General features: G+C 40.6%; 2 protein-coding genes across 2 annotated transcripts in view; one reads left to right on the top strand and one right to left on the bottom strand.

The window, feature by feature from the left end:
* The window catches only part of SNRNP40 (small nuclear ribonucleoprotein 40kDa (U5)), a 57,806-nt gene extending 55,819 nt beyond the window's left edge, over positions 1 to 1,987 (bottom strand). Inside the window, exon 1 of the mRNA XM_006894939.1 lies at positions 1,796 to 1,987. Coding sequence (XP_006895001.1) covers positions 1,796 to 1,930 — 135 coding nt within the window. The 5' untranslated portion in view covers positions 1,931 to 1,987. The remainder of the gene's footprint in view (positions 1 to 1,795) is intronic.
* Positions 1,988 to 18,774: 16,787 nt separating this feature from the next.
* ZCCHC17 (zinc finger, CCHC domain containing 17) overlaps positions 18,775 to 25,617 on the top strand; it is a 79,190-nt gene continuing 72,347 nt past the window's right edge. Inside the window, exon 1 of the mRNA XM_006894940.1 lies at positions 18,775 to 18,900. Within this exon, the coding sequence (XP_006895002.1) occupies positions 18,826 to 18,900 (75 nt within the window). The 5' untranslated portion in view covers positions 18,775 to 18,825. The remainder of the gene's footprint in view (positions 18,901 to 25,617) is intronic.

A 25,617-nucleotide genomic window follows, 5' to 3' on the forward strand; every position in this document is an offset into this window, starting at 1 on the left:
AAATAAAAGCTTAGAGTCTTGTGCCGCCGTAGGTCAAGTAGCAAAATAAAGTACATAATTTATACAGCTGGTGTTCTACATTCTAGCTGGAAATGTAGGATGGGGTCTGAAAAAGGGCATCTCAGATACAACTATGAGTTTATGCCAAAGCCAAAGAGAATGAAGGAAATCAAATACCCAGAGAAGCAACAGGATGAAACCCAATCTCATCTACTCTGGGACCTAGAAAACTAGACGGTACCTGGCTATCATCATCCATTATTTCAATTAAAGTCATAATAATTGGATTCCAACAGAAAAGGAGAAATATATTGGAGAGAATTCAAATTCCTTATATTCTTTAAACCTTGAATCAAAATTATTCCAAGCAGTCATCTTTTGGCTAAAAAACAGACTGGCTTATAAAAGGTAAAAATACCATTTATTAGAACAGTGCTTCTTTAAAATGATCTCCATGTGACCAAACGATCATACAATCTCAACTGCCATGGAGTCAGTTCAGACTCATAGCCATCCTATGTAGCAGAACTACCCCACGAGGTATCCAAGGCTGTAAATCTATATGGAAATACACTGATATATTTATTCATTTTTTTTTTTCTTAAATGGAGCTGCTGGTAGGCTCAAACCACTGACCTTTTAGATCAGCAGCTCATCACTTTTACCACAGTGCCAGGAGGGTTCCTAAACAGCACTTATTCTAAAACAAAGATATCAGGGCAAGGTGGCAGAGAAACTAGAATAACGGAAACAGAATAATCAGAATGGAAATAACTTGGGAAGTTCTGGGAACGTTGTTTGCAGCGTTTCACTGTTAACCCAGAACCGAAATGAAAAAAGATAACACCCAGTGCTGCTGAACAAATGATATAGAAATATTCAAACGGAAATCTAATCTGCTCTAAGAACTTCCACCAAAACCACACACATTAAACACCATTTTGACGGGGAAAAGAAAATCTGTTTCTGCCACTTACTAGATGAGAGTTTGTTGCTTCACCTATAAAATGGGATAACAATAGTTCCTACCTCTGAAGAAATGGAATCAGGATGTTTCTTCTAAGTCTGAGATGGTCAAACCTAGTCTCCCATACTTGGGGCATGTTGTCAAGAGGGGATAGTCGTTGGAAAAAGGCATCATCCCGGGAAAGGTGTAGGGTCACAGAAAGATTGGGAAACTCCCAACATGATGGACTGATGGTGTCTGTTACAATGGACCAAGGCGATCAGTGACGGTGAGAAGGGCCCAGTAAAAGGCAAGGCTCATGAGCTGTAGTCGACTCGATAGCACCTAACAAAAACAGTAACTCTGCAGACTAACAACAACAGTCGCGATTACATATACACAGGAGCTCAACGAATGTGAGCGACTTTTAATATTAGTGCAAAGAAATGGAAATTGAATGAAGGAAGAGCATCTTGCCTAAAATCCCCAAGTGAGATCTCGCTCCTTCACTCACTCATTCGCCCTATAAACTTAAATGCTTATTCCACGCTAGATCCTTCGAGGTTTTAGGATGCCTAACCCGAGGTCCCAGGTATGATCTCAAGCTTTTTACAACTGCAGTCCCCCTTACTGGGAGGTCATGAAGCTGAAAATTGGTGTCAGATACGACAACACATACTGAATATCTGTTGAACGTATTTTACTGTGTTTAATGTCTTAACTTCATGTCGAGATTCTCGTTCTTTCCTCGTCAGTACGGGATAAGGCCAGTGCGATGCCACCTGTACACAGCTCAGAAGAGAGCGGAAGATGAGCTGAGGGCTGAAGGACGCCTCATCTTTTACTTACCGCTTGCAACAAAGCTCCCTGCTGCTGCCCTGCTCCGGGGCCCGATCCTGCCGCTCCCAAGAGCAAGTCATGCCGCTGACGCTTAACTGGAACCAGGGCTAACTCGGGGCCTTTGCGCTTCTGCTGTTCTATCATGGCGGCAGCCACTTGCTTCAGCACGGCTCTGACCGCGCCGACACAGCTAGGGATCACGCGATTGGTTCTGATTTAGTCTTTCCGGTTTGGAGAAACCAATTCACTTGCAAGTTTTTTCCCCTAGCGCTGCCCTCTGAGTACTCGTTTGTAATTGGGTAACTGCTTTTGACGTCACGAGACTCCGGCTCTAGGAATGGCGAGTGGAGTTAGAGTCCCACCTAGGCGCGCTGTGTCTTCTGGGTGAAAGCGCTGTGACTGGGTCTGGTGATTCGCTCAGTTTTGCAGCTTGTCGACCTGGAGTTGATACCGAGTAAGTATAAGAAAGATCGGGGGTGGCAGCCCGAATTTGAAGATTGTGTCTCGGAAATGAGATATGAATTTGTCTCTTCTCACTTGAAGTGCTGATTGCAAAAGCCAGCAAGCAGGCCCGAATTTCTATCTTGCCCTAGCCTGGATTTTATTTTTAGTCTAGACTAGAGCTTTGAGGTCTCTGGCGGCTGCACCCAAACCCTATTTGGGGCGGGAAGGTCGTTTGGGGAGCTGATCCTCGCTTGTTAACTTTTTCGGACAGAGACTATTTGCTCAACCCTGTGCGAGGTGTTCTCAAGGCAGAAAAGCCCTCTCTCCTAGCCTCCACCTGTGTCCCGTATAACCGAAGAAGCACTGCTTCTTTCTACTGCTGCTTCTGCAGCGTCTTCTTGGGGCCTACTCGGTGCCTTGGAGAGGGACAGAGATGAAGAAAATGTTCACCTCCTGCTTCTCGAGAGCACAGTATTGTGGAGTAAATTGAGACTCACACCTGTGATCTCGGCCTTCTTTCAGTCCAACAGATAATGTATAGAGAGCTGTGTTAGAGTGTGAACGATTCCTGACCTCGGGAGAGAGATCTGATGCTCTCAGCGCCAGAAATAAGCAGGCGGTCTTTCCTGATAGGAGTGGGGAGGGAATTCTAATAGGTAAAGAAAGAGGGGGAGGCGGAAGGAACATTCCATCTAGAATGTGTCGAGACGCTGTGCCCAAGCCCATTGTTGATAATCACTGTGTCCATCTTGTTTAGGGTCTTTACTCTCGCAATCCGCTACTTTTCAAAGTATGATGTCTTTTTCTAAGTGCTGGCACTTCTTGAAATGGGCTGCCCTTGCCACCAAGGAGCACCTTGGTTGCACTTTTGACAAGACCGTTTGTCCAGGGGATAGTTCAGTATTTGCCAACACCATATTTGAAAGACATTAGTTTTTCAGTCTTCTTTATTCATTATCCAACTTCTACAGTGCAGGAATAGAAAGGCTTACCTTAAGACCGATGTACAATCACTGAGGAAGATGGACAGTTTCTCCATTTAAAATAAGGCAGGGGATGAAGACTAGAAAATGAGTTTGGTTTTTTTTTTAAATGGGGTTTTCTTGGGTAGATTGATTTCTGCTTATGTTGTTTATTTGTGATACAGAGATCATTGAAGAGAATGAAAGAAAGAGATATGAGAAAATTGCAGATGATTTGAAAGTTATTACAGAATTATCAGTGAATGAAATTTACCAGAGAAATGTAGGCTTTCCAGGCAGAGTGAAGAGCCCGTTTAAGATTCATGGTCATGGCTCTCCATTGTTCCTTCCCTCCCCACTGTGCCTCCCTCCCCAGTAATAACTAGGCTATTTAGTCCAGGCATAAAGAAAACATAATAAGGTGTGGCAAGGACTGTGAATTTGGCCTGCATGACACACATTTCAACCCTTTAATATGCCTTTCTCTTACTCAAAAGGCTGGAAAGCTAAAAGCTCTTTCCTAAACTCTTACAGCTAAGATGAAAATTGTATTTGGAACTGAGTTAAATGTTGAGAAGCAGAGTTAAAGGCCTCAAATTTTTCTGGCAATTAATGGTAGAGGCAGTGCATTTTTCCAGTCAATAGTTTGCTAGGTTGGTGACTTTATGTAGCAGTAGCCTTGAGTTTCAAGCTTTGTGTTGCAATACTTAAAAGATGCTATGGGCAGAATATTGAATGATCAAAACAACTATGAGATATCATCTCACCCAAGTAACAATAGCAAAGTTCAGTCGAGCAGCAAACAACAAATGCTGGCAAGGTTATAGAGAAATTGGAACCCTTATTTACTGTTGGTGGGAGTGTAAAATGGTGCAACCACTCTGGAAGGCAGTATGGAGCTTTCTCAAAAAGTTGAAAATAGAAATACTATTTGACCCAGCAATTGCACAAAGAAACCAGAACTTCCACCCAAACATATATATGCATACCCATGTGTATTGCTGTGTTGTTCACAGTAGCAAATGATGGAAGTAACCCAAGTGGCCATGAACAAATGAATGGATTGAGAAGGTGTGGTATATTCACACAATGGAATATACTATACAAAATGGGTGACCATGGAGGACATTACACTGAGTGAAATGAAATATCTCAGTCACTAAAGGACAAATACTGCATAATGCCAGTGATATAAAGCAGGACTGACATTGGTGCATGGGGGGAAACTAAGAAAAGAGAGGGTAAATAATGAATACTGCACTGGAACAGATGAGGGAAAGAACTCTTTAAAAGGAATACATGATTAGGCATTATTTGCATGACAGCAGTCTAGAATAGGAGGTGCATAGCAAAGTGGACTGAGGGGGGGCAGAGGGGAGGGAGGAAATAGTGCAACAATGAATTAATTTTTTTTAAAGAGAAAAGCAAACTTGGGTTAGAGTGGAAAATGTGCAACAATGAATGAATGGAAATCAAAGTGTGCTGTAAATGTTAAAATCACAGTAAAAAAAATAGGGAAAAAATGAATATTGAAACAAAAAAAGAATGAAACAGAACCATTTCAGGAAGTAGGAATAAGAACCAATGATAATAAAGGAGGAAGTTCAAGCTGCTTTGAAGGAATTGGTAAAAAATAAGACCCCCCAGGAATTGGTGAAAAATCAATTGACGTATTTCAACAAACAGCTGCAGTACTGGATGTGCTCACTAGTTTATGCCAAGAAATCTAGAGGACAGATTGGCCAAATGAATGAAGGAGATCTATATTTATTTCTGTTCTCCAAAAAAGGTAATCCAACAGAATATGGAAATTATCAAACAATATCACTTGTACCACTGTAAGCAAAATCTTGCTGATTGTCCAGAAATAACTAGAAAAGTACATCAACAGAAGCTGCCAGAAATACGTGCAGGGTTAAGAAGCCGAGGTACTAGGGTTATCATTACTGATGTCAGTTGGATCTTGGCTGAAAGCAGAGAGTACCAGAAGTATGTCTATTTGTGTTTCATTTCCTATGCAGAGGCATTTGACTATGTGGATCATAACAACTGTGGCTAACATTGAGAAGAATGGGAATCTCAGAACACTTGATTGTGCTCATGTGAAACCTAGACCAGCAGGCTTGTTGTCTGAACAGAGCAGGGGAACATTGCATGGTTCAAAATCAAGAATGGAGTGTATCAAGGATGTAGCCTTTCTCCATATCTTTTCAATTTATATGCAGAATAGATCATTTGGAAGGCTGGACTTTATGAAGAAGAATATAGCATCAGGATTGGAGGAAGATTGATCAACTTGAATTATGCATATGACACAACTTTGCTTGCCAAAACTGAGATGTGCTTGAAATGTTTGCTACAGAAGATCAGCCTTCAATGTGGGTTGCATTTCAACAACAAAAAACAAAGATCCTCACCACTGGACCAATTGGCAGGATCATGACAGGTAGAGAAAAGATTGAGGGTGTTAACAATTTTGCTTGTCTTGGATCCACAGTCAACACTCTTGGCACCAGCAGTCAGGAAATCATAAGACCTCTCTAGAGTGCTAAAAGGCAGTGATGTCAGTCTAGAGATTAAGGTGTGCATGATCCAGGCCAAGGTCTTCTCAGTTGCTGAGAGCTGAACAATGACAAAGGATAACAGAAGAAGAATCAATGCCTTTGAATTGAGGTGCTGGAGAAAATGATTGACCCTACCATGAACTGCCAACAGAAGAAACAGGTCTGTCCTAGAAAGGGTAGAACCAAGGTGCTCCTTGGAGGCAAGAAATTTGAAACTCCATCTCATTTACTTTGGGCTTATAGCTAGCAGGGACCAGTTCTTTGAGAACATCATGCTTGGAAGGGGAGAGGGTCAGCGTACAAGAGAAAGACCCTGGATGAGATGGATTGATATAATAACTGTGGCAGTGGGGCAAGTGTGTCAGAAACAGTGAGTTTGGCTCAGAAAAGGAAGACTCAGTTATTGTCTATAGGGTTGTTCTGAGTCATACGTAGTTGACTTGATGGCATGTAACAATAGCCTCGAGATTCTTGATTTTGGCAAAGATAATGTTCTTGTGGACTAGGAATTGTTCTGAAAGTTTTGTCAGAGCTTATTCCCAATACCCTTCCATTAATTTGGAAGCTAAAATTACTAACCAGATAGATACTCTGGAGGCTCTTTGAAATTTTATTTCATATATTGTCACAGTGATCTGGTCAAAATTTTTATAGTTTCAAAATTTGGAGATATATATGTATATATATTTGTTACTTAGCAGTAATTGGCTAGGAACCTGAGAGAATGAAACACAAGCAATTTGAGAAGAGAGGAGGGAAGGGAGGAAAATGTACAAAAATGAATGAATATGAAAAAAATAAAAAATTGAGAAGAGTGTCAGCTAATACTGGGATATGAAGGCAAGAGAAAATAATTACTGAAAAGGCTGCATTTTAAAATATTACACTACCAAAAAAAAGTGACCCACCAGATTGTGGAGATTATCAAACAGTATCCTTAATACCACATGCAAACAAGGTTCTGCTGAAAATTAGCCAAAAACTACTGGAGCAACATGTCAACAGAGAACTGCAGATGTACAGGCCGGGTTTAAAAGAGACTGTAGTACTAGGGATATTATAGCTAATGTTAGATGGATCTTGGCTGCAAGCAGAGAGCACCAGAGGAATGTCTGTCTGTGTGTTTCATTGACTATGCAGAGGCTTTTGACTGTGTGGATCACAACAAACTGTGTCTGACTCTGAGAAGAATGGGATTCCCAGAACATTCAATTGTTCTTATGTGAAACCTATATGTGAACCAAGACACAGTCATCAGAACAGAGGAAGGAGACACTGCATGGTTCAAAATCAGGAAAGGTGTCCATCAGGGTCGTATTCTGTCTCCAATAGCTTTTCAGTCTATATGTAGAACAGATCATCCAAAAGGCTGGGCTCTATGAGGAGGAATATGGCATGAGAATTGGAGGAAGATTCATCAACAACCTGCATTTTGCAGATGACACAACCCTGCTTGCTGAAACTGAGGAGGACCTGAAGCATTTGCTGCAGAAGGTCAAGAACTGCAGCCTTCAATACAGATATCAAGAAAATCAAGCTCAATATCAAGAAAATAAAGATTCTTACCACTGAGCCAGTTGGCAGCATCATTATGGATGGTGAAGAGATTGAGATTGTTAAGTTTTAGTTTACTTGGCTTCACAGTCAACACTCTTGGTACCAGCAACCAGGAAATCAAGAGACAAATTGGGAAAGTCAGCTGTCAGGGACCTCTCCAGAGTACTAAAGAGCAACGTCAGTCTGGAGGCTAAGGTGCAGCTGATCCAGGCCATAGTCTTCTCAATTGCTTGCTATGTGTCAGAGAACTAGACAGTGACTAGGGATGATAGAATGAGAATTCATGCCTTTGAGCCAATGTGGTGCTGTAGAAGAGTGTTGAATATACCATGGCCTGCTAGGAGAACAAACAGGTTGTCCTAGCCAGGGTGAAACTGGGCTGCTCCTTGGAGGCAAGGGTTCTGGAGCTTCATCTGACATACTTTGGACATGTTACAAGAAGGGACTGGTCCTTGGAAAGGGACATCCTGATGGGAAGGTGGAGGGACAACACAAGAGAGGAAGATCCTTGATGAGATTAGATCAATTGATTCAGTAGCTGGGGTAATGAGGGTAGGTATGTCAGAGACAATAAGGTTGGCACTGGATAGAGGTGGGTTTAGGGCTCTTATACGTAGTGTTGCTATGAGTCACAAGTGACTTGATGGCACATAACAACAACAACCTCAGAAAGGGTTAACAGTCCATGATTCATTTGGTAGAGTACTGCCACTAATGAGGTTTCACCTTTGGGAATCAAATGGGGATTAATGAAGGGCATCACTCATGGAGAAAGCTAGCATGAGCAAGTTTTGAATTTATTCATTCAAACATGAAATCAGACCCTTTCTTATTTAATTTTGAGGTCTCAGTGCCTGGCTGTAGGTATTCAAAGATTTCTTGAATGAATAAATAAAGTCATTGGTGAAGAACATCATGCTTCGAAGGGTGGAAGGTCAGGCAGGAGAGGAAGACCCTGGATGAGCTGGATACAGTAGCTCAGGCAGTGGAAGCAGGTGTGTCAAAAGACAGTGAGATTGGCTCAACAGCAACAACCCTCAAACAACCCTCAAACAGGGTTCAGAGCTATTGATCATACAGTTGCTATGAGTCGTAGTTAACTTTGATGACACTAACAACTGCAGCATATGCCAAACAGAGGGAAAGAAACAATTAGGGGACACATTTTGGTGTCTAAAGGATCCAGGCAGAAAAGAAATTTGGGTCCCACAAAATATTGTGGCTAGTAGATGAGAGACTTTCAAAGGACACCGTCAAATTTCTAGAGCAACAGTCGTGGACAGGTGCTGCTTTCTTTTCAGGCTACGAACATGAATGTGTTGAGAAAATGGTAAAAAAACAAAAAAGAAAAAGAATAGTAAAAAGCTAGTAAAGCATGTTGTTATGTGCCATCAAGTCACCTGTGACTCATAGCAACTGTATGTACAATAGCCCTAAACCCTGCTCTATCCTATGCCAATCTTATTGCCTCTGATAGGCCAATCTTACTCTCTCTGATACACCGATCCCTATTACCCCAGTCATTGACTCAATCCATCTCATAGAAGGTCTTCCTCTCCTGTGCTGTCCCTCTACCCTCCTGAACACCCACCTGTCCCTCTCCAAGGACTGATCCCGCCTTGCAACATGTCCAAAATATATCAGACGAAGCTTCAGAATCCTTGCCTCCCAGGAGCAGCCTGGCTTCACCCTCTCCAGGATGAACTTGTTTGTTCTTCTACCAGTCCATGGTATATTCAATACTCTTTTCCAGCACCACAGCTCAAAGGCATCAGTTCTCCTATCATCCCTAGTCATTGTCCTGATGCATAGCAAGTAAAACAGAGGAGATGTGGTAATGGAAAAGGAACTTATTATTGTTGTTAGGTATCATCAAATTGACTAATACTCATAATGACTCTATAAACAATAGATCTGAACCTAGCTCTTTTCCTGTGCTACCCTCCCTCACCATCTCTGACGTGCACAAGCCCATTGTTACAGTCACTCTGTCAGCCTGTCTTGTTGAGGGTCTGTCTTCTCCTCTGTCATTCCAACCTTCTCTTTCTCTGACCTTCCACCTTTCCCAGTATATCTTTTCCCAAGGACTGGTCCCTCCTCACCATTCTTGCCTCTTAAAGCACCCTGTTTGGACAGACTGGTTATTTCTTTTGGCATTCTATGAGATATTCAAAATTTTTCTACCAATACCACAATCGATAAAGAAGGATGTTATTGTTGATGTTATGTGCTGTCAAGTTGCCTGTAAAGGAGGATAGGATATACTTACCTTTGTTCTTCTCCAATTGTGTGTACAACTAACCCCCCCCCATAATCACAAAATTATTATGGAGATACAGTATAAATTAAGAGTAAATTGACTTGATATTTGTCACCCCTGAATAATTTAGGTTTTAAATGATGACATTCTCTTATATAACCCCAATTTAGAATTAAAATCAGAAATTTAATGTTGCTATCCTCTCTGTAATCTTTAAGCCCACCTCTCAGTGCTCAGCCTCTGAATGTCCCATCTGGTCATCCCAATTGTGATACCCTTATCACTCTGATCCTCCTCACCCTTGATTCACCATCTTTGCAGATTTTCTTCATGTTTAACACAGCTCTATTCTAGCTCTTTATTATCATTCTGCTGCTGCTGTCCTCCCAACATTTTTCTTGCTCTGCCCTTTGCTTTGAGAAGAGGTTAGAATAACTCCTTGTTGCCTCCCTATGTTTATACAGTTGTTTAAAATGCTCAGGTGAAATGAAGCACTTAGGGAAGAGTTTCTTCCTTTTGAGCAAGTTGTAAGGCAGCTCCAAAATGGTGCACTTGAATCCTTGTAAATTTGTTTGCTCTTAAGTGTTTAGGGTGTTCTCATGGCATAGTCTGTAGTGTGTTACCCTGCCAGCAGTTCAAATCCACCAGCTGCCCCACTGGAAAAAGATGGGTCGTCTCCTTCTCTCATGATTTACAGCCTGTGGCTGAACCCAGTGGACAGTTGCTATGAGTTGGAATCAAACCCATGGCCGGAGTTTAAGTCCTGGGATGTGGTCCTATTTGATTAACTAATATCTCTTGCCATTTTTTCCCTTTTTTTAAAAAAAGGAGCAGAATTCTGCCTCCCCCAAATCCTCCCTCCCCCCAACTTAACTGAAATCTACACAGCAGCTTAATATATTAACTAGATCAAAGTTGCATACATGAATCTGTTAAGCAAGCCTTCCTCTAGTGACATTTCCCCTTCTCTAGTAATGGCCAACTCCAAGGCTGGGTGGGTTAAATAGGAGTCAGTAATAACCTCTGTCAAATTGCTCAGGAGAGGCTCCACGTACCTGCCTAATTTTGGGCCTTTGGATTGCTATTCCTCTCATCCCTGCAATGGAGCCCTCCTTCCTATTTTCACTGACTGGCCTAGCTCTTCTTTGGCTTTCCCCCTCCCCGCCCCCCACCTCCTGCCATGAATCCTTTGGTGACCTATTTATTTCAAAACTGACTAAAAATAAACTTGAATTAGCTGAGGAACCTCTGAATAATTTCCACAGAACCCTAGGGATTTACAAAACATAATTGGAATTTTTTTAACTGCTGTCTTCAAAATGGCAATCCTTTGCTTTTCTAGTTGTGAACCTGTTACTCTTCTATTCCCAGGCTTTCCCACAAAGATGTATGCCAATTTCCTTCTTAAAAAATCAAATAGAGTTGTTTTTTATTTTTTATGCCACAGGAGAATCAGGCAGGAAAGCCTTAAACTTGATGTTCATTCTCTTATCACAGAAAAAATCTGTAAGGAACAATTTAAGACCATTGCTACTTTTATCACCCTTCCCATGGCTTTTATGTGAAGAGAAGCAGGTGATAGATTAGATAGACTGTGATGTTTGAATTCAATTTCGATGCTTCAGCTGTTGATCTTTGTATAGATTCTCTACTTCACTAATGCTATAAGAGTTGACAAGATAGTTGTTTGTTGATGTCCAATCAGAACCAACACATGGCTAACCTTCAAGAAGGCTTTCAGAGGCTGTAAATTGCAGAGGAAGAGATTGCCCATCTTTCACCTGCAGAGCAACTGGTAACTTTAAAAAACCACTTGCCTTTGCATCATATGCCTTACCACTAAGCCACCAGAGTTCCCCTGAAAGCCTAAATTACCCTTTTTTTGAGTAGTGCTAATCAGAGGGACAGGAAGACTAGAGTTGAGACTATGTAGCTATTAAGTAGAGGAGATGGGATTTAACTAAATTTTGATACCTGCTTGCAAGATCTGTTTATCAAGTAATTTTCAGAAACTGACAAAGTTATCTCCATTCTGCCCTTTAGTAAAGTAATAATAAATACCAATTTTGTACTACCAACAGATTTTGGCAATTTAAGCAGGAAAGGACACATTTATTTTAAGAATATCTGGTTCTCTATGGAACTTTAGGATAGGACTGCTCCTGGAACTTGAAGGGCTCCAGAACTAGGGTTTGGATAATAAGATTTTGTTTCATTTCTGTTTCAAGTGAGCAGGTTCACTTACTGAGTGATCATAGGGAAGCTCTGGTGGCCTAGTCGATAGGGAAGTACATTGCTTATTCAAAGTCTACCCCTCTCTGGAATCAGAATCCACCAGCAGCTGTGTGGGAGAAAGATTGGCATTGTGGAAGTTATTGTTCAAAATTACTTTCTTAGCCACTGAATTTGACTTTGTCATGTGGATGGGTGAGAACATGTGAAAAGATTGTGTTAGCCAGTCTACAAAGGGATTGGCTAGTCTCACCAATCAAAAAGGGGATAGGCTAGTTTCACCAGTAACTTGAGTAGATCCAGCGACAGCAAAAGAGGAAGAAACCTCACTACCAGAAAAGAGCAAACAAGAGAATGCAACTCATTCTTCAGGGCTAGAGGACAGAGTAGGACTGCCTAAGGAAGCAACAGCCATAGCAGCCACAGTGGACAACCAAAGACATGACATGAGAAGGGACCATGAGAGCATGACCCCAATGAAACCGGAGCTAAGAGCCTTTGCCCAAGTTTGTTGGACAGCTAGGGATAGGAGGCCATAATTTCCAAGACTGAGAACTTTGTAACACTGGTCTAAACCACGAGGTTCAAGGCTGAGGCACTGAGCACATTTCAGAAGCTGCCCTGATTATATTCTACTACTAACCTGGATTAGAAACTTTTGCTTCCCCAGAATGGTTCTGTGTGGTCTGTGAGCTATCTCTTTGGATTTTGGACCTGGTAAAGTAGTAAGACACAACATCATAGAGAGACCTCTGTTCGCCTGGTAGTTAGAAAGTTATGCTACCAAGCCAAAGGTAGGTGATTTTAAACCCTCAGGCCTGGTTTTAATTGTTTTTGGTCAAACATTCTTCTAGGTCGTATAACCCTGGTGTGTCCACTTGCTGTACAGTGGTAACTTGTGGTTGCTGTGAAGCCAAACACTGTGACACTGATGTGTCAAATGCTATAATGGTTACTCATGGTGCACAGTGTTTGGTGGAGATTCCCAGTTAAAACAAGCTTGGAAGCAGGAGTGGCATCCACTTCCAAAATGGCTTGCCTCTGGAAACTCTATGAATGTGGAGAAATGATGAAAGTTATACAAGTGTTCAGGTCTTTCGTTCATAGGGTCACTATGAGTCATCTCTGACTCGACAGCACTTAACAATAACAACAACAACAACAACAACAAAGCAGTAAGATTGGTGTTGAGATAAATAGAAAGAGGTACAGAAGTGTAGGGGACTTGTCTGACCTCATGGGAATGGATTTTGTGTTGTTGATGCTGTTAGCGGGGACAGTTCCCTTTTGTGAAGCTGGTATGGTCAGATATGGCCATCTCCTTTGTTCTTTTTATATGCATTCTTCTCTCTTGCACTTAACTGTCTCACACCCCAGTTGAGGGTCAGCTGTGAATCATTTCTGAACATAGCAAGACAAGTGTTGTAAATCAGAAATATATTTCATAAGTAGGATATAGTCATCATTTGAAAGTGAGTAGAGTTGAGAGAGAGATGTGGCTGTAAAAACCCAAGGGTTCATTTGGTCTCTATAACTCTGAGAGAAGAGCTGGATGTTGCCCAGCTGGCACTACTGAAAACTTGTAAGAGATCAAAACAGGTCTCTGATAGAATGAGAGAGAAATGTGGAACAACACTCAAGATCAGAAAGATCAGGCTTATTGGTCCAGTATTGAGATTAGACCCCAAGACTGTGATCCTTAGTCACACTTTCAGCCTAAAACCAAAATTACTCTTTGTTTTTATTTTGGGGTTTTTTGGTGTGGTTTTTTTGAAATTTTTTTGTTGTTGTTGTCTAATATTTATTTCATAGTCATAAACTTCTCTGCAATCCTGCTAAACTTGGAGGGAAAGAAAGAAGACATGGAGCCCAAAGAACTAGAGCAAGAGCACAAAGATTAAGAGATACTACAAGCACACTGTGGGGTGGGGTGGGGTGCTGGGTGGTCTCTGGAGATGTGAAAGGAGTGGTCTGGTGATTAGGAGAAAGCATGAAATACAGATCACATTAGAGTTGCTCAAAGTCAGCAATGGTGATCTTCTTGCTGGTTTTACTGTTCCTGGACCCGATGTGCTCCATGGGTTCCACAGTATTCATGCCTTCTTTCACCGTGTCGAAGATACATGCTTGCCATCCAACCATACAGTCATAGCAGTACAGATTAAAAACTGGGAACTGTTTGTATTGGGTCCATCCAGCATTAGCCATGGACAGGATGCCAGGACCTGTATGCTCTGGGGTCAAGTAGTCATCATCAGACTTCTCCCTGTAGATGGACTTTCCACCAGTACCATTATGGCATGTGAAAGCAGGAACTCCTGTAACCAGATCTTTTCTCCCCATTTCTTAGAACCTGCAATTTTTCTCCTGTCTTTGAGACTTTATCTACAAACAGCTCAAAGAGACGTGGCATAAGGGTTCGCCCTAGACAGCAATGTTGAAATACATGGTGTGATTGACCATGGCCAGAGTCTGGGGACAACAGCAGCAGAGAAGTATGTTGCTGAGGTGGCGGCATCTGCAAAGCCCAAAATGGACCATGTGCCTCAGCTTCAGCTGAACAGAGTGGAGCGAAGTGGAAAACCATTTTGCTCTGTAAACATTAACACAAATCACAATAAAAAGTACAAGTAGATCCACATAATAATGAAACCCAAGAGAATAGTGTTTCAAGTATTGAGTGTAAATGAGAGGTCATGAAAAAGAACTGTGGACCATGCCATTTGTCCTTATCTAGCAGTGATTTATCAAGAGCCACAAAACCAAAGAAAAAAATAAACCCACTGCTGTTGTATTTATTCCAACTCAGACAGAATGTATGGGACAGAATAAACTGTTTTATAGGGTTTCCAAGGCCATAAATCTTTACAGAATCAAGTTGCTACTCTCTATCCTGTGGAGTGGCTAGTGGGTTCAAACCTGTGATATAAGCATGTTGATATAAGCATAGTACCCTCAAGGCAATTGATAAGAGGGTCCTAATTTAAACAAACTAAAGAAAAGTCTCTCCAAGGTCCCCCTCAACTCTAAAGCTTTAAGGCTTGCTATTCTGGTCGCATATGCATCTTCTGGGAGCTTGTTAGAGTCTAGGGCACTTATCTCAGACCTACTGAATTACAATCTGCACTTTAATGTGATTCATATGCACATAAAGGTTGAGAAGCACTGTTTAGTGTTTGGATTTTAGAATGAAAGAGACCATTAGCCTATTAAAGTGTCAAAAAGTGACTTCATTTCAAGATGACAGAGTGAGCCTATTAATTCTTCCTGTTTCCCAGCATTCTATGAAAATGACCAGGGATGTGAAAAATCAGACAAAATCCATCATATAGGAAATCAGAGAATAGTGGCTCAATAGACTTAAATGTTTTATAAACTCTGAAAGATTAATGAGATGTGATTGGATTGAAGGAAAATTAGTATTAAAACCTCCCTCACTCAACTTGAGAGATTTACAACAAAAATTATGGGAATATCAGTTGTAGGAGATTTAGGGATGAAAGAATAGAACTGAAGGGTTTTAGGAACTCAGTGCTGTTCACAACTTTAGGATTTCTTGTTGGTGGGTGTTGTTGAATACTATCGAGTTGGAACCAACTTAGAGCTGATGCTCCAGCGGGTTTTCAGAAGCTGTTTGCAGGAGAGGAGAATGCCCATCCTTTCACTTAGCAGCTGGTGGATTTGAACGGTGTGCCTTTGGAATTGCAGTGTAGTTTCTTACCACTAGGCCACCAGAGCTCCCTAGGACCTATGGAAGAGTACAAATGTCCAAAATCTAACTAATTTCGGTGAAGTTATAGCATATCAATTAGTGGAGTCAGAAAGAACTTGATTGAGCCATCTAAAATGCAACAATTGATCTCCACTTGTCAAGAGCAAAAGAAAAAGAAGGAACCGAAGTCTTAGAGTAAAAGCAAGTCAGCCAGGCTAATTACCTGCACAAGCTTTGACATCATCTACCCTGAGACCAAAAGGACTCAGTAGATGGTGCTTAGCTGCCCCTACTGACCATAGATGGGCCCTGGTTGAATGGCAAAAAAATGCTGAACAAAAATCAAATTCTTAAAAAATCCAGACTTACTGAGCCAGGTGAGACTTGAGGATTTCTTGAGACTTATCACCCAGAGAATCCTTAAACCTTGAACCAAAACTATCCCCTAAAATCGCCTTTTAATAACATGCTGACAAACAAAAGACATTCCCTGTGAGCACAATATTCCACTTAAAGCATTTTGTCCATTTTGGAGCAGAAAGTCAACAACTCCTCTATAGCAAAAGATGAGAATATAAAGGGGGACAGAAAAATCTAGAGTATTGGCAACAGAATAGCTAGAATGCAGTTAATGAGAATGTTGGCCCATTATGGAAAACACAGCAACTATGTGAAACCTATACTTGGACCAGGAGGCAGTCGTCAGAACAGAGCAAGGAAACACTGCATGGTTCAAAATTGGGAAGGGTGTATGCCAGGGCTGTATCCTGTCTCCATACCTTTTCAGTCTTTTTGCAGAACAGGTTATCCGGGAGGCTGGGCTCTATGAAGAGAAATATGGCGTCAGGATTGGAAGAAGAATCATCAACAATCTGCGTTATGAAGATGACACAACTATGCTTGCTGAAACTGAGGAGGACCTAAAGCACTTGCTTTGGAAGGTCAGGGACTGCAGTCTTCAGTATGGATTGAAACTCAATATCAAGAAAACAAAAATTTTCACCACTGGGCCGATTGGCAGTATCATGATGGATGGTGAAGAGACTGAGATTGTTCACAGTTTTGGTTTGCTTGGATCCGCAGTCAACACTCTTGGCACCAGCAGCAAGGAAATGAAAAGACGTATTGCGATGGGAAAGTCTGTGGTTAGAGACATCTCTAAAGTGCTGAAGTGCAAAGATGTCAGTCTAGAAACTAAGGTGCGCCTGATACATGTCATGGCCTTTGCAATCATTTGCTGTGCATCAGAGAGCTAGATAATGGCTAGGGAGAATAGAAGGAGAATTGATGCCTTTGAGCTGTGGTGTTGGAGAAGAGTATTGAATATACCATGGACTGCTAGGAAAACAAACAGATTTGTCCTGGAGAGGGTGAAGCCGGGCTGTTCCTTTGAAGCAAGGATTCTGAAGCTTTGTCTGACATACTTTGGACATGTTGTAAGGAAGGACCAGTCCTTGAAGGAGGCTGTCATGCTTGGGAGAGTGGAGGGGGACAGTGCAGGAGAGGAAGACCCTCGATGAGATGGATTGATTCATTGACTGGGGTAATGGGGGTAGGTGTGTCGGAGATGGTGAGATTGGCACAGGGTAGGACAGAGTTTAGGGCTGTTGTACATAGGGTCACTATGAGTCACAGGTGACTAGACAGCACCTAACAAAACATGCACTGAACAGTTTGTATAGAAATTGTCAAGTGAGAATCTCATTTTCTATGTAAACTCATGAAAACAAACTTTTTTTTAAAAAAAAAGGGAAGAAAGACCTATATTGAATTCTAATTCTTTTTACTTACTATCTGTGAAATTATAGACAGGTTATGTAACTTCTCTATTTCTTAGTTTCCTCACTTGTAAAATAGGATGAGTAGATGTGTTATGAGGCTTAAAGAAGATAATTTGTGTAACACACAGTACCTACCACTGTAGTAAATGTTCAATAAATGTTAGTGCTAGAATGTCCTCCTCTTCATCATTCATCGTCTAAACGGATATGTTTATTACTGCTTTTACCATAGCAAAATTTGGGAATAATCTGAATGTTTATTAATAGGGAAATATATACATTTGGTACATCCAGCAATGAGTTATTATTTAGGCATTAAAGATTGGGGGAATGTGTATGAATTGCTGTATTGTTACTAAATTGCTAAATTAATGGAGGGACAGCGCAGGAGGGGAAGACCTTCTATGAGGTGGATTGATTCAGTCACTGGGGTAATCAGGATGGGCGTGTCAGAGGCAATGTGATTGGCACAAGATAAAGCAGGGTTTAGGGCTGTTGTACATAGGGTCGCTATGAGTCACAAGCTACTCAAGGACACATAACAACAACAATGAATAAATGATTTTTTCATTCTATTAAAAACATGTCTACATATAAAAAAGAATGAAAGAATATAAAGCAGTTGAGAATATGTTACTTCATTTTCTTTATTGGATTTAATATATCATATAAACATTAAAAATGAGCATATGCGTGTTTTAATTTTGCCAGAAAAAAATTAGCTTTTTTTTAAAAAAAAAAAAATTTTCAAATTTAATCCTATCATAGTGGTTAAGAGCACTGACTCTGTGGTAAGCAACTGTTGATTCCATGTGCTTGTGCTGCTTCTTGACAGAAACTTAGTAATTTGGCCCTTGGCTGTTTTGGTTTTTCTCATCTGTGTAACATGATAATAATAGAAGTTGTATTTTTAGAGTTTTGAGAGTTACATGAAGTATGATACATGTCTGGACATAATGTTTGTTAGCCAGGATTAATTACTAGTCTTGTTCTGTAGGAGTGTGTATGTGTTTGTGATTTATCCTCTCTTACACACAATTAAATGCACACACACACCCCCCCCCCCGCTAAAACCTTCCTCGGTCAAGGGGGGCAAAAAAGACAACAAATACAATTTAAAAAACCACCAGTAGGCTAATGGCTGGAATAATTAACAAATTTATAAGAAATTAGTTATTATTTTCAGGTCTTTAAAACTCTCAAGAGGCTGTGCTCCAATCCTGAAGGTGTGTGGTTGAAATCCACCAGATGCTCCCTGGAGAAGGAGTAGGATCTGATTTCATGGTACACAACAAGGGGGGGGGGGGGAAAGCCCTAAAAAAATCCCCCCAAACCTCTCAACAGAGTTGATACTAAAAGTGAGATTTGACTAAAAGTACATAATTTTAAATCTAATGGTATAATTATTCTCTAGCATCTGTTCTTTCTTTAATGCCAATGTCTCTAATTGTTGTCTGTCTTAATTCTTTGTGACAGGACATTTTTATTAGCTTTATCAAAAAAGAAATGGAGGAGCCATAGAACATTATGTTAAGAATGAATGCAGGAAGACCTGAGACCATGGAAAACTTGCCTGCTCTTTATACTATCTTCCAAGGCGAGGTATGTTCGTTTGTACTTTGAACCTATCAGAATGTTAAAACATGGGTTGAAATTTGGAGATGAGATGAGTTTTGGAGCTCTTAATCATGTGAGAATACCTTGAGCACTGTAAATTGAACTGGAAAGGCTGATGCAGCATCTTGCTGTCACATGTACCTCCTCTAAGTTCTAGACTAACTGCACAGTCGACATCCTTAATTGATTACCTCATGTTTTTGTTGTTCTGTGCCATCAAGTCATCCTTAACTCACAATGGTCCTTTGTACAATAGCTCTGAACCCTACTCTAACACGAGCCAGTCTCACTGACTCCAACACACATAATCCCACACGGTAGCTATGAATCCTACCCTATCCTGAGCAGGTCTCACTGATTCCAACACACCTAACTCCATTGCCCCAGTTACAGTCTCAGTTGACCCTGAACTGTTCCTCCACTCTTCCAAGTATGATGTCCTTCTCCAAAAACTGATCCTTTCTGGTCATGTGTCCAAAGTATGTAAGACAAAGCATCAGAATCCTTGTCTCCAGAGAGAAACCTGGTTTTACCCTCTCCCAGACAGACAATTTGTTTTGACAGTCCATAGTATGTTCAATACTCTTCTCTAGAACCACAATTAAAAAGCATTGATTATTCTTCTGTCATCCTTAGTTAGTCATTGTCCAGCTCTCTGATGAGAGTAATTGCAAAGTCCATGGCCTGGATTAGGTGCACCTTAGTCTCTAGACTCAACATCATTCCTTTTTAGCACTGTGGAGAGGTCTATGACAGCAGACTTCGCCAATGCAATTGTCTTTTGATTTCCTGACTGCTGGGGCCAAGAGTCTTAATTGTGGAGTTTAACAAGCTGAAATTGTTAACACCATCAGTCTCTTTTCCATCTATCATGGTGCTTCCAATTGGCCCACTGGTGAGAATCTTTGTCTTCTTGATACTGAACTTAAATCCAAAATTGAAGACTACAGTCCTTGACCTTTCACAGCAAACGCTTCAGGTCCTCCTCAGTTTTGGTAAGCAAGATTTTGTCATCTGCATAACATAGGTTGTTGATGAATCTTCCTCCAATCCTGATGCCACACTCCTCATAAAGTCCAACCTTCCATGTGATCTGTTTTGCATACAAATTGAAAAGGTATGAAGACAGGATGCATCCCTGATGCACCCCCTTCCTGATTTTGAACCATGCAGTGTTGTCACCCCCTTCCTGATTTTGAACCATGCAGTGTTGTCACCCCCTTCCTGATTTTGAACCACGCAGTGTTTCCTTGCTCTCCTCTGATGACTGTCTCCTACTCCGAGTATAGGTTCCGCGTGAGCATAATTAAGTGTTCTGGGATTCCCATTCTTTCCAAGTTTAGCTAAAATTTGTTGTGATCCACACAGTCAAATGCCTTTGCCTAGTCTATGAAACACAGATAAACATTACTCTGGTACTCTTTACCTTCTGGAAAAATTCATACCTCATAGCATCTTGAATTTATATTTTAAATGGAATTCTTGACTTTTTTTATGATGCTTTTTTGATAAATTTAATGTAATTTTAATTTTTTAAAAATTTATTATTAATTTCAATGAAAATTTACAGAGACTTTGGATTTCCATTCATTCATTGTTACACGTTTTTCCCCTCCCAACCCTCCCCCCTCGTACAGTAGCCTCTTGGAAAAGTAAAAGAAAAATTCTTTCATTGTTTTACAATCCCTCCCCCCAGGTGCACTCCACTATACAGCCTTCACTCTTGACTCCAGTCATGACAAAAATACCTAATAATTTTCCCGCTTAAACAGTTTTCTTCCTCATCAGTTTCAATGCAGTATACACTATTAAACCCATCCTTCTCTGTCTCCTCCCAACCGCAAGGTCAGTCCTGCTTTACAACAGTGGCACCATGCAATATTTGTCCTTTTGTGACTGAGATACTTCACTTAGCATAATGTCCTCCAGGGTCACCATTTTGAATAATACTGCATCAGTTCCTTGTTTTTCAATGCAGCGTAGTATTCCATTGTGTGAATATACCACGGCTTCTCTATCCATTCATTTGTTGATGGGCACTTTGGTTGTTTCCAACTCTTTGCTATTGTGAACAAAGCTGCAATAAACATGGGTGTGCATATATCTGCTTAGATGTCAGTTATGGTCTCTTTGGGATATATTCCCAGTAGTGGAATTGCTGGGTCAAATGGTATCTCTATTTGCAACTTTTTGAGAAAGCGCCATACAGCCTTCCACAGTGGTTGCACCATTTTACACTCCTACCAACAGTGAATAAGGGTTCCAGTTTCCCCACAACCTTGCCAGCATTTGTTACTTGCTGTTCTGTTAAATTTTGCTATTCTGACTGGGGTGAGATGATATCTCATAGTTGTTTTGGAATTCTTGACTTTTCTCACTACCTCTCTCTATTCTGTCTATTCTTCTATCTCAGCAAGTGGAACTGCTAGACATTCAGGTGCCCAAACTAGAACTCTAACATCATCAAGAAATCAAGTTGTTTTCCCCTCTTAATTTTCCTTATTTTTCCAGTGTGCTAGCAAGCTTTGTAATTTCTTCCTCTTAAATAGATTCCTATTCCTTATCCCATTGACTCCCTCTAGTTTAACTTCTCTATCTTGAGTGCCCACCCCTTGTGTTTATTATAGCCTCTTTCCAATCTGATATTTACATTTTAGCCTGAATAATACTTTAAAAACTCAGAACCATACAAATTCTATTCTACTCACAGTTGGTATGTTTCTTCTTATACCTGAGTGAATCCAAACTTGTTTTCATGGTCTTGATGTGATTTAAGGAAGCTCTAGTGGTGCCTTCTGTAGCAAGTTGCACTGCTCTCCCAAAGCTGGCGACTCTGGCAGTTCAAATCCACTAGTGGCTTCAAGAGAGAAAAACAGATAGTCTTCTCCTTTGTAATTTATAGCCTCTGAACACCTGCTAGAGTGTTACCTATGAGTCTATTCTGACTCAACAGCAACAGTCGTGAGGGTGGTTTTTTTGTTTGTTTGTTTGTTTGTTTTTAGGGTGGTTGTTTTTTGTTGTTGAGTTTTTGTTTTGGTTTTTTTTTAATGACCTATGACCTGATAGTGAGCTCTGGTGTTGGAGAAGAGCATTGAACATACGATGGATGGCAAAAGAATAAATAGGTATGTCTTGGAGAGTGGGCAGCTAGAGTGCTTTTTGCAGGCAAGATAGATGAGTCTTCGCCTCATATACTTGGGCATGTTAATCAGAGGGGCTGTTCCTTGGAGAGGGACTTGATGCTGGGAGGTGTGGAGGATTGGTGAAGGAGGGGAAGAACCTGACAAGGTCAATTGACACAGTGACTGCGACAATGGTCTCTTCAGTGTCAGGAAGTGTGAGGATTGCACAGGATAGAGCAGGGTTTAGATCTTTTCTTCATAGGGTTACTCTAAGTTTGTACTCGACTCAACAGCACCTACCAGCAGTGGTTGAGTAATTAAACACTTGCCTGCTAACTGAGAGGGTAGTGATTTGAACCCATCACCAGCGCTGCAGAATTAAAATGTGGCATTCTGTTTCCATAAATATTATAGGGTTGGAAACCTTGTTCTGTTTTGTAGGGTTACTATGAGTTAGAATCAACTAGACAACAATGGTTTTGGTATTCTTGATTTCAGTTTTACTTCTGACTAATCTGACAGTGTTGTGTGATTTTTAAGCTCTTCATACTCCAGCTGCATTGATCTCCTAATAGCTCTGGACATTCTCAGTTTGTGTTCTCCATCTCTAGATTGTCTCCTCAGAGGCCTTTATTTTCCACTTTAGTCAAATAAATCCATTATTTCTTTATTCTTTATTATTTGTCTTCTTCATGTTATGTGTAGACAAGTTGCCTGTGACTCATAGTTACCCTGTGTACAATAGCTCCAAACCCTGCTATATCTTGAGCTAGTTTCACTGTCTCTAACACATCTGCCCCTATTACCCCAATTACTGATTACTGTGTCAATCCATCTCATCTTGGGTCTTCCTCTCCTCTGCTGTCCCCCACCCTTTCAAGCATAAGCATGATGTTCTTCTCCAAAAACTGGTCCCTCCTAGCCGCATGCCAAAAGTATGTGAGACAGAGCTTAAAAATCCTTACCTCCAAGGAGCAGCTTGGTTTTACCTTCTCCAGGACAGACTTGTTTGTTCTCTTGGCAGTCCATGGAATGCTCAGCACGCTTCTCCAGCACCACAACTCAAAGCCATTGATTTTTCTTCTGTCATCTTTAGTCATTGTCTCTGATACATAGCAATTTGTGTTTATTATTAGAAGGGGCTTTGGAAGTAGAGAGGACCTGGATTCCAGACTCAGCTCTTTTATTTAATAACTGAGCCTCAGTTTTCTCATTTATTAAATAAGATTGCTGAGATGATTAAATAAATTATCTATAAATATATAATGCCTGAGACATAGCAGTTGCTTATTAAAGTTATCGGTCTCCTCTTGAACCAAAAGTGAAGCCAAAAAATTGGTTTCCCTGCCATTTTGAGTGTCTGTGTTATTTTAACTGTATTCTTATATTCTTAATGAAATTTATACTAGCCCCATGGCTAGCAAGTTTTATCTCCTTTCTTTGATAACAGACTTTGTGACTGGCAGTTGTTTATAGATAATTTTGGTTTTTGATTTCTGCCAAGTTGATCCACACTTACAACAGGCAAGACAAAAAGGATACTACTAATAATAAATAGCAAACCATGGGAACTTTAGCTTCTCTGTCCTCTTTATCAGAGGCCTGGTTTTAGTTTCTCTAGAGATTAGTGAAATACAGAGTGTCAGAAAAGGGATGTGGTAGCTCTGGAAGTAAAAGGATTTCTCTTCTCGTAAAGCCTTTCCTTGTCAGGTGCTGTGCAAAAAAGAACGAGAAGAGCACACTGCCCTTCCCACAGAATTCTAGAAGAGTGGCTCCTAATTTACACTAATTGGATTAGTGTAGGTTTTATGTTTATTTCACTACCAAAGAGTGGGTGTTCGGGGGAAATTTACTAGAGAGAACTTTATACTTCTTAGTATTTCAGCACTTTTGAAAAACCATGGTTTAGAGGTGGGTAGAATTAGGGAAAGAGAAATTTGATGATCTATTCAAAGAAAAAAACAATTTTTCAGAATACTCGTTTAGTGAACATTCCAATACATTATCTATCTGGACTTTTAGTGTTAATATTCTGAGTTTCACTTTGGTGTTTTTGTATTGCTTCTAATTTTCCATTTTTTTAATGTGTTTGGTCTTGTATAACTTTTTAAATTCTGTGTTTTTCTCAGTTTGTAGAAGATAAATAATGTCCTCTTCAATTCTTTATCAGAAAACTCCAGTAACATTTTTCCCTTTGAAGGATTTTCTTGTTTTGTATTTTGGTCACTTTCTTGTTCTGTGTTGACTTGTTTTGTTTTTTTTCTCTCCTGATTTGGACTTACCTCTTGGCCCCTAGACATTGGATGCTGTGTCTTTGCAAGTACAGACAAGATATCTGGCTTGGAACTGCCTTTTGGGTGGTGAAGCACCCAACTTGTGAATTTCTGTTGGCTCAGAAGAACCTTGGGTTAAGCATGGTGGCTTTACCAGTCTAGGGAATGAATGTGTTCAGTTACCTAATCAGACCTGGCTAGTGTGAAGTGTTAATTTGCTGCTCACTTAAATCTCCAAGGATGCGCCCTCAGTGACGGGTACCCTGCGCCATGAAGGTGGTGCAGAGCATGTATGGCTCAGTCTGACAGTTCCTAGAGGGAGATGATGAGTTTAGAGCGATGCAGGCTTTTAGCACCAAATAGAAAATGATGCTTTTGTCTGGGGAATTGCAGTCCAAAGCTGGGAAATGGCACCAGCCACCTAGTGGTTGGTGGTAGAAGAAGCCCCTAAGCCTTTCTGGAAGGGCAGGGGAACAAGAAGGAATATTGTCCTTTCCTGCCAACTAGCCATGGTTGTGGGCATCTCTACAGACCAGGGTTCCTGCAGCAAACAAATGGCTGTTCAAAATGGCTAGGCTGTGGTACTGACAGCACTGTGTGCCATTTGTCTTCTTAGTCTGTGTTTCTCTTATGTTCTTCCTTCTTATTCTCAGGTTTATATTTGTTTTCTGATGTGTTTATTGGTGAGAACCTGAACTGGTATCTGTCTACCCTATTATCTTATCTGGAAGTCTTCATTTCACTTTGACAACTTCCAGTTTTCTTTTTCTTTTTTATTAAATTTTATTAATTTTAATGAACATTTACAGAGATTTTGGGTTTCCATTCATTCATTGTTGCACTATTTTCTATACCCTCCCCCCCAGTTTGTTCCTCTTTTTTTTTCCCCCCGAAAGTCTGTTTTAATTGTCCCATTGCCACAGTGTTTGTCAAAGCCAGTTCTGATTAATCTCCTTTGTCAGTGTATCCTTTGCCATTCCCTATCCCTCCTCCCTGAGAGAGACTTCACCCTGATTTATAAGCAAAAGGGGACGGCATATTCTCTTAGCTACTTCCTGCTGAAAAGGGACGCTGTAGGTTTCAGGGTGAAGATCTTCTCTCACTACTCTAAAGGGCCCCTTTGTCAAGAGGAAACACATAGACTATTGTGGAGATTCATTTTAGAATTTAGACGCATTGTTATCAATTGTGCTTAGCCATACATGTTCATACCCTTGAAGATGTATCATGGAAGTGTTGCAGCCTAGAAGACACAAATTTAACTAACAAGTTAAAAGTACATGAGTCAAAAATTAAAAAGCAATACT

This window comes from Elephantulus edwardii, unplaced genomic scaffold, assembly GCF_000299155.1.
Source record: "Elephantulus edwardii isolate Elephantulus edwardi_28Jun2011 unplaced genomic scaffold, EleEdw1.0 scaffold00152, whole genome shotgun sequence".
In the NCBI taxonomy this organism is placed as follows: domain Eukaryota; kingdom Metazoa; phylum Chordata; class Mammalia; order Macroscelidea; family Macroscelididae; genus Elephantulus; species Elephantulus edwardii.